The following is a 13,796-nucleotide window of genomic DNA, read 5'->3' on the forward strand; positions in this document are numbered from 1 at the left end:
AAAAGAAATTCCAATTTTTTTTTGGCCGAAGCTACTCTCACCGCAGTATATCTAATAAATAGAATGCCTTCTCAAACTTTGAAAAACAATTTCCCTATTGAAAAACTTTTTAAAATCTCTCTTGAATTGAAAAGGCTAAGGGTATTTGGATGTAAATGTTTTGTGCTTCTTGAAAAATATAACAAACTCTCTTCTAAAACTATAAAATGTGTTTTTCTTGGATATGCTGAAAATAAGAAAAGCTATCAATGTTATGATCCAACAAATGATAAACTTTGTCTTTAGAAATGTGACATTTCTTGAAAATGAAAATGGATTTGATTTTGAAAAACCTAAGGAAGAATCCGAGTATGTCTTTTTATTTGATTTGTTACCTAAATCAAATAATAAAATTATTGATAATAATGATATTGATAATTTTGAGTCTATTAATGGACTAAGTGAAGAGAGATAATCAATTCATAATCTCTTACAATACTCTAGACGAGATAATGAGGAGCATCCGTGTGCTTTTGAAAGGTATAATTAGTCAACAAATGTTGAAGAATCTAGTGCTAGAAGATTTGAACGGATACATAGCCAAATATGTTTGTTTCTTATGAATCCTTTTCTCCAAACTATAAGGCTTGCCTTCTAGCAATTCATTTATATCATGAACCATCTAACTATAAAGAAGTTAAAAACATAAAAGAATGGGTAGAAGCTATGAAAGTAGAATTAAATGCATTACACAAGGCCCATACTTGGGCAGTTCAACCTTTTTTCAAGGGAAACAAGACAAAAGGATGTAGATGGGTATTTAAATTCCAAACAAAGAGTGACAAGTTTCTAGAAAAATATAAAGCAAAATTGGTTGCAAAAGGATACTCTCAAGAATATGTAATAGATTATGATGAAATATTTGCCTCAGTAGCTTGCATGACCACAATTAGGGCTCTAGTTGTAGTAGCATCTATTAGAAAATAGCCTATATATCAGTTAGACGTTAAGAATGCTTTCTTAAATAAAAATTTAAATGAAGAAGTGTATATGGATCCTCTCTCCTGGTCTGACTATTGAAAATGAAATGATTCATCGTCTTCAAAAAGCTTTATATGGGCTTAAACAAGCTCTTAAAGCATAGTAAGATTATTTTAGTGAAACTGTGTTGAATCTTGGATTTAAATCTTGTTACACTGACACTGCTCTTTTTGTAAGATCTATAGATACGTCACTTATCACTCTGCTTTTGTATGTTGATGATATGATCATCACTGAGAATGATCAGAAGGAAATTGAAAAAATTAAAATTATGCTTAAAAAATCTTTTGATATGATTGACCTTGGTGTTTTGAGATATTTTTTAGGAGTTCAAGTAGCTCGCTACGATGGTACATTTTGTCTCAAATCAAGTTTGCAACTGATATTGTTGCGCGTTCAGGAATCATAGACACAAAATATGCCGATACTCCTAAAGTGATAAATGCTAAAATGAGAGATGAAGATGGAGTTTTATTAGATGATCCAACTCCTTATTGACAACTTATCAGATCATTAATGTACCTATCTATTACCAGGCCAAACATTGCTTATGCAGTACATACTGCAAGTCAGTTTCAACATGCACTCACATCGGTTTACATGAGCGTCGTGTTAAGAATAGTTCGATAAATCAAGAAAACTACATCTAAAAGGTTATTTTTTATCCTCTTCATTATCTTTAAATCTTATTGCTTATATTGATTCTGACTGGTTTGGAGATCCCAGTAATCGTCACTCAACTATAGGTTTTTGTGTGTTTATAGGTGATTTTCTCATTTCTTGGCGATGCAAAAAACAACAGAAAGTGTCTTTATCTTCTACGGAAGCTGAGTATAAGGCGATGATTACAACAACCGAGGTCGTGTGGATGAGATCATTACTTTCAGTTATGAGTGTTGATGTTTTAGAACCTTCAAAATTATTCTGTGATAACAAAAGTTCCATATATATAGTCAACAATCACACATTTCACGAGCGAACGAAACATATTGATATGGATTGCCACTATGTTCGAGAAGAATACTTAAAGGGGATAATTATTTTACCATATGTTCAGTCCGAGTTTTAGATTGTGGACTTCACCAAAGCTCTTCCTTTACCAAGATTTTTTTATCTTCTTAACCAACTTTCAGTGATTTCATCGTAAGTTTGACGAGGAGTGTTAAAATATTGTGTATATATTTATACCTAATTGATATACGTATATTTATACAATATACATATATTAAGGGTATTTTAGTCATTTAATAATATATAATTTAGTGCAGTCCATTAGGGACTGTAAGGTCTTTTTTATTTTCTTTATTTTTTTATTGTAAACTCAAAAGGACTCTTGGGGTGGGTCATTTAATAATATGTAATTTAGTACAGTCCATTGAGGACTTTAAGGTCTTTTTTATTTTCTTTATCTTTTTTATTTTTTTATTGTATACTCAAGAGGACTGATGGGGTGACAGTCCAATCCCTTAAGGGCATGTCGAGCCTCACCTCACTATGTATTTTAATGCTTTTTCTAAAGCATTTCATGTGCTAATACAAAATCCATTTTTTCTATTGCGTATAGAGCCTCACCTCACTATGTATTTTAATGTTTTTTCTAAAGCATTTCATGTGCTAATACAAACAACATCAACAACAACAACAACTACGCCTTCATCCCAAAATAATTGGGGTTGGCGATATGAACCAAAAAAGAAAATCATTATGGGTCTTCCACATGAATCCTTCTCCTCCAATCATTTCTATCCAATGCCATATCCTTGGTGAGGTTCAAAGCATTCATATCCTTTCCTATCACCTCCATCCATGTCTTCCTAGGCCTACCCCGACCTCTTTTAACTAATATATTTTTCCATTTCTCCATCCTTCTAACTGGAGCATCATTAGGCCTTCGCTGAATATGTCCAAACCACCGTAAACAGTTCTCTCTCATCTTATTTTCAATGGGTGCAACGCCTACCTTCTTACGTATCTCCTCGTTTCGAATCTTATCTTTTATTGTATTTCCACACATCCATCTCAGCATACGCATCTCAGCTACACTCATTTTTTGAATATGATGTCTCTTGGCAGCCCAACATTCCGTACCATATAGTAAAGCAGGCCTAATAGTCGTCCTATAAAACTTTCCCTTCAACCGCAATGGCATTCTACGATCGCACAACACTCCAGTTGCACTTTTCCATTTCATCCACCCAACCTTTATCCTATGATTTACATCTCCATCAATTTCTCCATACTTTTGAATGATAGATCCTAAATATTTGAAACAATCATCCACCAATATTTCTTGCTCACCAAGCTTCACTACACTCTCATCATTACTTCGTTGCTTACTAAACCGACATTCCATGTATTCTGTCTTACTCTTACTCAACTTAAAACCTCTTGCTTCCAATGTCTGTCTCCATAATTCTAACTTAGCATTAACCCCAGCTCTAGAGTCATCAATCAAAACAATATCATCAACAAACAACATACACCACGACACATTTTCTTGAATTGATCTCGTAAGCTCATCCATCACTATAGCAAATAGGAAAGGGCTTAAAGCAGATCCTTGATGTAACCCAACCGTTATAGGAAAATTGGTTGTCACCCCTCCACAAGTGCAGACATTGGTTACTACTCCTTTATACATATCTTTAATTATTTTAATGTACTTGAGAGAAACACCTTTCTTCATCATTGTCCACCAGAGAACGTCCCTAGGTACTCTATCGTATGCCTTCTCTAAATCAATAAAAACCATATGCAAAACTTTATTCCTCTCTCTATTTCTCTCGATAAGTTGTCTAAGAAGATGTATAGCTTCCATAGTTGATCTTCCAGGCATAAAACCAAATTGATTCTCCGATATCATGACAACCTTCCTCAACCTAGACTCAATCACACTCTCCCAAAGTTTCATAGTATGACTCATGAGTTTTATACCACGATAGTTTGTGCAATCTTGTATATCACCCTTATTTTTATATAGAGGCACCAAAGTACTCTTCCTCCACTCATTAGGCATCTTATTTGTCCTCTAAATCTTGTTAAAAAGATTTGTCAACCATTTTAAACCTTTCTCTCCCAAGCATTTTCAAGCCTCGATAGGAATACCATATGGGCCAACTGCCCTTCTTGATTTCATTTTCTTCAAAGCCTCTGCAATTTCTTTCTTTTGAATCTTGCGCATGAAGTCACGATTCATCTCATGAAAAGGAATAGAGAAGTCTCCAAGATCCTGAGCATGACTTTCATGTGCTAATACAAAATCTATTTTTTCTATTGTGCTCTTGTGGGTTTTGTACCTTTGTGCTCTCGTGGAATTCATGCTTTTGTGTCTCTTTAGTGAGATTGTCATCGGTCCATTAGAGACCATAGTATATTTGTGCACTTGCGGAGCCCTTCGTTGGCATTGAAATTGTGCACTCTTTGTTTCATTATACACCCACTTATTTATAGAGGGAGAAGAAAATAAAAGGAAAGAGAGCCCCTTCTAGTCGTTGGAGAGGTTCCAATAGCTAGAAATCTAGTCGTTGGACACCTCCAACGGCTAAAAGTCAACCATATGTTGACTAAATATATAAATATAATATATATTTATATATATACATACAATATATAATATATATAAATATATATTATATAAACATCCCCCTTAAACTTACATAGACTTCTTGTAAGCTTGAAATTACAAAGAAGAACCCCATTACATAAAATGTCTTTGTAGAGACATAGACTTCATAAAGTTCATATGTTTGGTGTTTTTTAAAGGGTGTTCAATTATACACTCCATTACTCAGAGGATTTTCAATACCACCAATGCTTTAAAAGAAACCTGCAAGAAAATCTAACAAGAACAATCTAACACGAAATAACTTATATAAATTCTGGTGAGAGGATGGCCAAGCACACAAACATACAATATGTAGAAAATATTTAATAATTCAATTTTACATTTTCAAAATAATTTGAAGAATTGATTTTGAACCGTCATTAACTTTAAAGATCAATTACATTTTTAAAGCAATATCAATCATGCAACTAAAAAAGTTACTTATGAACCAATTATAAGTAATAACAATAAACAAAATTTCAAGGGAACATGCCAACAAAGATCCACACAAATACAATAGGAGTGCACAAGCACCAATTTACCAAAAAGGAATTCAAAGTGAGGATAATCTCAAAAGCAACCAGATGCAAACAGTGATAAAGTTATTTTACGAAAATCATGCACGCATATATCTATCACAAAAGGAACATGATTATTAAAGAAAAAACTCACAAAAGAGTTAAAATTATAAGACAATTTTGCACACATAATAGATTTTTACTAATGAAATGCTTAGAAAAGCATGTAATGAAATATGCAGAATTACAAAATCAAAGTGCAAAAACATATACAAGTCTAAGCATGGACAACACAAACACACGAAGGCACCATACAAGCACAAAAAGTGCATAAGCACAAGTCCACTATGGGACAATACAAATAGCCAACAAAGGGCAACAAAAGTAAAAAAAAAATTATTTGTTTATTGAATATATGATTAAAAAAATATAACCTTATGCGAATTTTGTAAAACAATTAATCATGGAATAACTCATGCAACTAAAGCTTATACAATGCAAAATGCATGAAAATGTTTCAACAACTAGTTCTCATAAAAGAGCAAATGAGTTTGAAAAAAATCTGAAGAGATTTTAAAAAATTTCATACATCATAATGAATGAATTTTGCAAATTGAAACACTAGTTTAACTAATACAAGCAATCACCTCCTAGGCCTTCAAACCTCAAACATAAAGTGTTTCAGCAACTAGAACAAGAGCATAATCATTATGCTACTAAAAGGCCAAAGACACACACGAAGGTGTGTATAAACATCTCTTATCTACATATAATGACACTTAAAAACAAATGTATCAACGACTAAAACAAGAACATAGTGCTAACGAAAGGCTAAAATTACATACGAATGTGTGAATAAACATCTCTTGTCTACGTATAATGACACTAAAAAATCAAGTGTATCAACGACTAAATTAAGAGTATAATGTCAATAATAGGCTAAAATCACACACAAATGTGTAAATAAATATCTATTGTCTACATATAATGACACTAAAAAATCAAGTGTATGAGCGACTAGATCAAGAGTATAATCTCAATTCCAACAAAAGGCTAAAAACACACACGAAGGTGTGAACAAAGATCTCTTGTCTACATATAATGACACTTAGATAAGTGGCATAAAAAGGCGAAGACACTCGAAGTAAGAAAGCTTGTAATGAAAACATACTAATGTTATCAATAAAAATATCAATTTTAACCATCTTTCGAAACACCATGGTTTCAAAAATAGATAGCCATTACAGATAAACAAAGTTATAAGGTTCTATAATAATAATGGCCATACAACAAATGAGTGAAATACTACACTCAATTCCAAAGATCGAACACCTGTCAGTTAGAGCCAAACCATAAGTTGACAATCTAAACTGATATAAAACGAGGTGCACATAACTCACCCCAACATCTTTGAATTAACAAGAACATATATGGATTCAGAGGCCAATCAACTATCAATCAGATCGAAGACTGGTGTCAACATGACACTTATAAACTTTGATAATTGCAGATTGATAAGATGATTTGAGGTGCACACATAATTCACCTCAACGACTAAGCTTGATCCAACAACAAAGCCAAGAGAGATGATACATCATATAAAATTCTTTGATGGACAAAAATCAATGACATAAGAAGGCAATAAATACTTACGGAAATCAATTTCCAAATAGGATGAGTTCATATCAAATAACCGATTTGAAAAAATAAGTTTCAAATCAAATTCAATAAAGGTAGATGAAAAACCTTAGCATAAATATAGTGCAATTATATGCACAACAATATATCAATTGATGCAATTATATGCAATACATGTTGACCATTTTTCACAAATTTGAATAAGCAAGCAATCAACACAGAGAAGATGAAATTTTTAGATTACCTCATAAATTCGCCAATCAAGGGACACGTGCACCAAGGCACAAAGATCCAATGAAAGGAAACAAAATAATAGTTTTAAGAAGCTTAATCTAAATCATAAGTCTACTATGAGACAATGAAGGCACATATGTAGAGATTCATGAAGATCTTTCATATAAATGTTTAATGCATAATTTTCTCTAATCACAAACTCACATATGTCATACAAGAAATTTTGCAACAAGTGTAAAATCTCTAAGAATTATGATATAAAATATCAAGAAAGAAACTACTAAGTGTTGCAAGAGGGCATAAGTACCCAAGTTAATAAACTATCAATGGGCAAAACACATAAGTTACTTAAGACTCAACAACAAAGTTTTTTTTAAATAAGTTTTAACATAAAAAATAAGGTTTCCCGAAGATGTTCATCAAATCAACAAAGTGGGTAATCAAAGAGTTCCACCAATGCATCAAGGGAACATACACAAGCCACAAGATGGACTCGCACACTAAATTCACCCAAGGTGGTTAACATAATAAAATAATATTTTATTGATGATAGGTTATAAAAAAAGTATCCACTAAAACTTTAAATGGATAAACACAAGTGTCTAAGGACACACCAAAGTAAGAAACATGAAGAACATGTAATCATAATTTTAAAATCTTTAAGAAATCACATATTTACTTAGTACATATTTTTTAACATGTTTTGTTAAAACAAAAGTACTAGCATACTCAAAATATACTATGAATCAACATGCTCATGCAAGAGCCAACAAAACAATAATATATTTAAAAGGCGATTTAAAAGAAAGCTTAAATTTCAATTAATTTAAAAAACACGTCCAATTTTTTCACGTAACATACCAAAAACAACTTTTGAAATTTTATCATACACTTTACCAAATATAAAACACATATCAGAATGAGAGATCATCGAGTCCAAGTCATTCATCAATTAAGAGTTTTCTTTAGAGGAACAAACACATCCAAGATAGGTACATACGAGGAGTACTTCCTTATAGGCTCGTGTTCTTACTTTTTCCTCCTCAATGACAGTCGTCTTGTCTACATCCCAAACTGAGCACTGCCAGTAGCCCTGAGATGAAAGCATCATCCCTCGTGGTTTTACACTCATTGTTGTTAAGACTGTTTTAGTCCCAACGAGCAACCTAGTGCACCGAGCTAAAGCGCTCACTCAGTTCAACTCAATATGCAGTTTCTGTCATCATATACCGCCCGAGAAAAGAATGGATTGCATTGAATTACCTAAAGCCTTGAATTGATTGAATTGAGCCCTCCTCACTATGCGCCTTCCACTGATCTTCCTCTCGGTTGTCCAGGGTCAATAGGTTTCATTCCTTCGTAGATCTTCACAGGTCGGTGAGAGGCAGCATTCATTGGTAGTCTTTTTTCGGTTATAGAAGTTCGGGCAAAAACCCCATTCGGTAGAAATGAAAGGTGCCTCGAAAAAGGAATGGAATGGAGAATCTTGTTCATCACACCTGTTCTTGCACCTGCACCACTTATGTTCTGCTTCCTAGCCGTTTGCTCCCTTTTCTATAAGATAGGAAGGGTTGTTGCACAAAATGTACTTCTAAGTAATTGCTCCTTAAAAAAGACTATATATGACTTGTAATGATTCACAACAAGAACTACCAAAAATATCTATATATATGAACCAATATGCCAAGCTCTGATACCATGTCATGAGAATGATGGGAGTCCCGATGCACTCTGGAATGGATCAAGAATCAACAAATACAATGTATTTGAATACATATTCATCATAGAAGATAATAAAAGGAAGAGAGAGAGCCCTTTCTATTTGTTGGAGAGGTTCCAATGGCTAGAAGTCAACCTTATGTTGACTTTAATCAACATATGTTTACTAAACATATAAATATAATATATATACATACAATATACAATATATAATATATATATGTTCAAAAGAATACATCCATCAACATACACACATATATAACATACATACATATATCTGGGTAATCTAACTTTAAACCCTTTATATTGTCATTAGCAACATTGAAATGAATGAAATGACTAAAGCATAGACAAATTAAAAAATATGAAGTTGCTTTTAGGGGTAGAATGGGTCTTTTATTTTGGAGGAAAACAAAAGGCAAACACATTTTAAAAAACTAAGGTACTTTTTAAATTTTATTTGGAAAGGGAAAGTGATCTTTTTGGCCTAAAAATGCAACCATTTTTTTAGAATACCTTTGGACTCTTAAAGGTACGGCTTGTTGTTAGCTATCAGGAAAGGGAGATACAACTTTAAGTCTTAAGGCTAGGAAGCTATGTCACATAGGTGCGGGTGTGGATGCGGCGATGCGGCATTTTAAAAAACTTGGGTGCGGGGGTGTGGGGAGGGTATATATATATATATATATAATTTTTAACAGTTTTAAGTTAACACTACGTGTATGTGTGTGCATTTATGATTTATGTATATAATATAGATAAAAATGAACTTGATTAGGGTTAACTGAATATACTTTTGGATAGAAATGGACCTCAGTGTGGTTGACTTCATCTAACACAAAGGAAGCTGTGTCCAAGTGTCGCACCCACCTCGGTGCGGGTGCAACATGGGTGCGGTGCCCTGCTAGAAGAGTTCGTGTGACATAGCTAGGAAGGCAGAAGCCTGAAGGTTCTTTTATTTTTCTTGTTTCCACCCCCACTGCCTCATACTTTGTTTAAGGGAAGCGTTCGTTCCTCTCACTATCCTAGAGAACAAGATATGGGCTTTTTCCTTTTGCGTTCTTGGGTCGAGAGTAGGCAACGAGCAAAGTGATCATCTACACTCCACTACAAGAGTTTGAAAATTGTCATTGCTTTTGAGGATGTTTTAATCATTTCAATCAGTTGTATGCTGCATGCTAATGATACATACATACATACATACATGGATTTTGTTTGCAATTTTTTGTTCTTTATATCAAAGATTGTTAAAATATGATATATATATATATATATATTTATATATATGTATATCAAGGATATTTTGGTTCTTTCACTCAATGTAATAAATACAGCCTAGTAGGGGCTGTATAGTCTTTTTAGTTCTTTAATTTTCTGCCTTTTCTTTTTCTGTTTTTTATGTTTTCAGTCAACATGACTGTTGGGAACAGTCCAACTAGCCGTTGGACTGCTCCCAACTGTCATAATTATGACTGTTGGACTGCCTCCCTTCATTCCTTGTGTGGCTCTATAAATAGAGCTTTCATTTGTATTATGTTATATGCTTTGTCTCAAGCATAAGTGTGATTATATAAAATTCTATTCTTCAGATTGTGTTTCTCGTGAGATTTGTGATCTTGTATTTATCTCCTTAGTGAGATCGTATTTGACCCAATAGTGGTCTTTTGTGTATTTGCAATTCCTTGTCGCCCTTAGTGGCATTCTCTTGTGTTTGATATTCATTTCATTTCAAAAATGATTGTAGAATCTGAACTTTTTGGAGAGGACCAAGACTAACTTGGACCATGCTTGGTGCAGCTGCTCGAACGAAGAACTACAGTGGTGCTGAGCTTGAAGGTGTTGTCAAAAGTGCAGTATCCTTTGCCTTGAACAGACAAATAAGCTTAGACGACCTTACTAAACCCTTGGATGAGGAAAACATAAAGGTCACCATGGGTGATTTTCGGTATGCACTTCAAGAAGTCAGGCCCGCATTTGGAGCCTCCACAGATGATCTTGATAGATGCAGGTTATTTGAATGTTACTTTTTTAAGCAATCTCTGGGATAACCCCCATAAGATTCAAACCACCCTCAGTTATGATAGTGATATCTTACCATCCAGCTATCTCATTTGATTGCTTATATGAATGTTAACTACAAGTTCATGTTTACTGAAAGTAAATTACCATTGCAGTTTAAATTTCTGTATTTTCATTTTATTAGGTGCTTGAATTTGGACTTATTTTGCTAAGTTATAATTCAGATGTAAGTTGTTTCAATATATGATAGTATTGTAAGGAAATAGGCGAAAATACAAATAACAAGTGATAACACTTGAAGGTTCAATAATGGACAAGAAAACACAAGCACATAAAGTGCAAATAGACAAACCCACAAATGGGAAATTACATGCACATAAAGTGCAAATATATAAACCCACAAAGGGATAATGCCAAAAGGCAAAAATAAATGATTTTATTGATAGAATGTAAGAGAACAACTACCTAATATGAGGGGTTCATCCCTTAATATACAAAGTAAAAAGGGAGAGAGAGGGAGCATTTGGGGCTCCCTACAAAGGAGTCGTTGGGGAGCCCCAACGGTCATAAATATGATCGTTGGGGACCCGAACGACTCCCTTTGTGGGGTCCCCAATGATCCAAAAGGAAAAATAAAAGAAAAGAAAAATTAAAAATAAAGAAAAGAAAACCTAAAAATAAGTTGTGTTAAACCAACTTAGATTACATGTGAAAAGACCAAAATACCCTTGTCAGATATTTTGGATAAAACAAAAAAATAATTTATATATAATGCATTTATATATATTTTTAACACACCTCCTCAAACTTTACGGGGAAATGACAGAAAGTTTGAAAATACGAAAGGGAGAACTCCAAATCTTTAAGAGTCTTCAATTGAAATCACCATTTTTTTAACATATCGGAGGACTTTGCAAATGTTAGCCTTCAATTATCTTTAATGGTGATCATCTCCAAGCACCTTCGTTGACTATCTCCATGAGGTATCAAATGTACTCTTCCATCTCATCTTTAAGAACCTGTGGAACAAACCAGAGAGCCCGAAGTATGCAAGAAAAATATATTTGTCGAATATAATTTAAAAACAAGAATAGAATATTTCAAACAAGGTATATTGAATCAACTCATTTTTCAAGAAACTATAACATTGATCAAGAGAAAATTTGATTATTAAAGAACATATGATTCATCAAAAGAAATAAAACAATGATGCATAAAAAATATTCTACGTATTTCAATCAAGCACCATGAGAAAATATCGTTAAGAGGATCAAGCTCAAAGACAACTTGATAAACTCACTATATTCTTAAAGAAAGATATGTGCACAAAGGCACAAAAAATTACTCACAAAGGAGAAAACATGCACACAGGTATAAAAAAAAATTCTTTATTGAAAGAGAGTAAACATTACAAAAGATTTAGAAAGAGTTAATTAACTTCATGCATACAATTATGTGAAACCATATATGCATCATACAATTAAAGCAATTTTAATGTACATGAAACAACAATAAAATGATAACTATTTGTATCAATGAGAATGCATATAACAAACATAAATTTAATATAACGAATCCAGTTCCTTTAGTTATGAACTAATCGTCTTTATCATAACAATATACAAGAGAGATTTAAAAAGACTTATATAAGGAGAAATGAAATTTGCAAATCAACACAATTTTTTTTAAAAAATTACTCACAAATATCAAGAAGTGATATTTTGCAAACCTCAACAATGCGACGCAAGATGAATGAAATTATTTTAATCAATCATTTAGGCAACTTTTGAAAAAGATTAAAAATTCTCAAACATTTGAACGAGTAAATTAGAGCATCAGTTTAACCATCATAAGCAATCACCTCCTAGTCCTTCAAACCTCAAATATCAAGTGTATCAATGATTAGACCATGAGCATAAACAACATGCCACTAAAGGGTCAAACACACACACGAAGGTGTGTAAAAAAGCCGCTTGTCTAAATATAATGACACTTGAAACGAGTGTATCAACGACTAGAATAAGAGCACAAAGCCAATAATCGGTTAAAAATTACACACGAAAGTGTGAATAAACATCTCTTGTTTACATATAGTGACACTCAAAATCAAGTGTATCAGCGACTAAAACAAGAGAACAAAGCCAACAATGAACTAAAAATCACACACGAATGTGTGAATCAACATTTTTTGTCTACATATAATGACACTTAAAACAAGTATATTAGCTACTAGAGCAAGAATACAAAGCCAATAATGGGCTAAAAATCACACACGGAGGTGTGAATAAACATTTCTTGTCTACATAATAATGACATTTAAAACAAGTGTATCAGCTACTAGAGCAAGAGGACAAAGCCAACAATAGGCTAAAAACCACACACGAAGGTGTGAATAAACATCTCTTGTCTACATATAATGACACTTAGATAATAGGCATAAAGAGAAAAAGAAAACCGAGGTAAGAAAGCTTGTAATGAAAACACATTAATGCAATCATTATCAATTTTAGCCACATTTCGAAACACGATGGTTTCAAAAAAATAGATAGCCATCACAGATACACGTAATTAAAAGCATCCATAATAAAATCAATGACCAAAGAACAAATGAGTGATTCAGTATACTCAAAGATCACATAACTGTCAGTTAGGGTCAAACTACAATTTGACAATCTAAAATGACATAACATGAGGTGCACATAACTCACCCCAACAAACATCTCTCATTCAATAATAATAAGGCCAAGAAGATAGATGCATTATATAAAAGTCTGTGATGGACAACCCAAATGCCATAAGAAGACAATAATTACCAGTGTTTTAAAACTCGCCGAGTCAACTCGTTGACTCGGCTGACTCGGCTCGGCTCGGCCCTCCAGCGAGTCAACCCGGTAAGGCAAACTCGGTTTGCCAAAACTCGGGCTTGACTCGGCCTGACTCGGCTTGACTCGGCCTGACTCGGGCGAGTTCTGGGATCTTTGAAATTTGTTTTTTGAGTTTCAAATGGTAATGATATATATACATATATGCAGTCTACTGTTTAC

The 13,796-nt window shown here is 33.3% G+C and overlaps 1 protein-coding gene across 1 annotated transcript in view; it reads left to right on the forward strand.

The window, feature by feature from the left end:
• Nucleotides 1-13,796, forward strand: part of LOC149836912 (vesicle-fusing ATPase-like) — a 38,623-nt gene that overhangs the window by 19,021 nt on the left and 5,806 nt on the right. Inside the window, exon 13 of the mRNA XM_090005660.1 lies at nucleotides 10,531-10,741. Within this exon, the coding sequence (XP_089861786.1) occupies nucleotides 10,531-10,741 (211 nt within the window). The remainder of the gene's footprint in view (nucleotides 1-10,530; nucleotides 10,742-13,796) is intronic.

Source organism: Nuphar pumila, chromosome 5 (genome assembly GCF_984573655.1).
Source record: "Nuphar pumila chromosome 5, dmNupPumi1.hap1.1, whole genome shotgun sequence".
Taxonomy (NCBI): domain Eukaryota; kingdom Viridiplantae; phylum Streptophyta; class Magnoliopsida; order Nymphaeales; family Nymphaeaceae; genus Nuphar; species Nuphar pumila.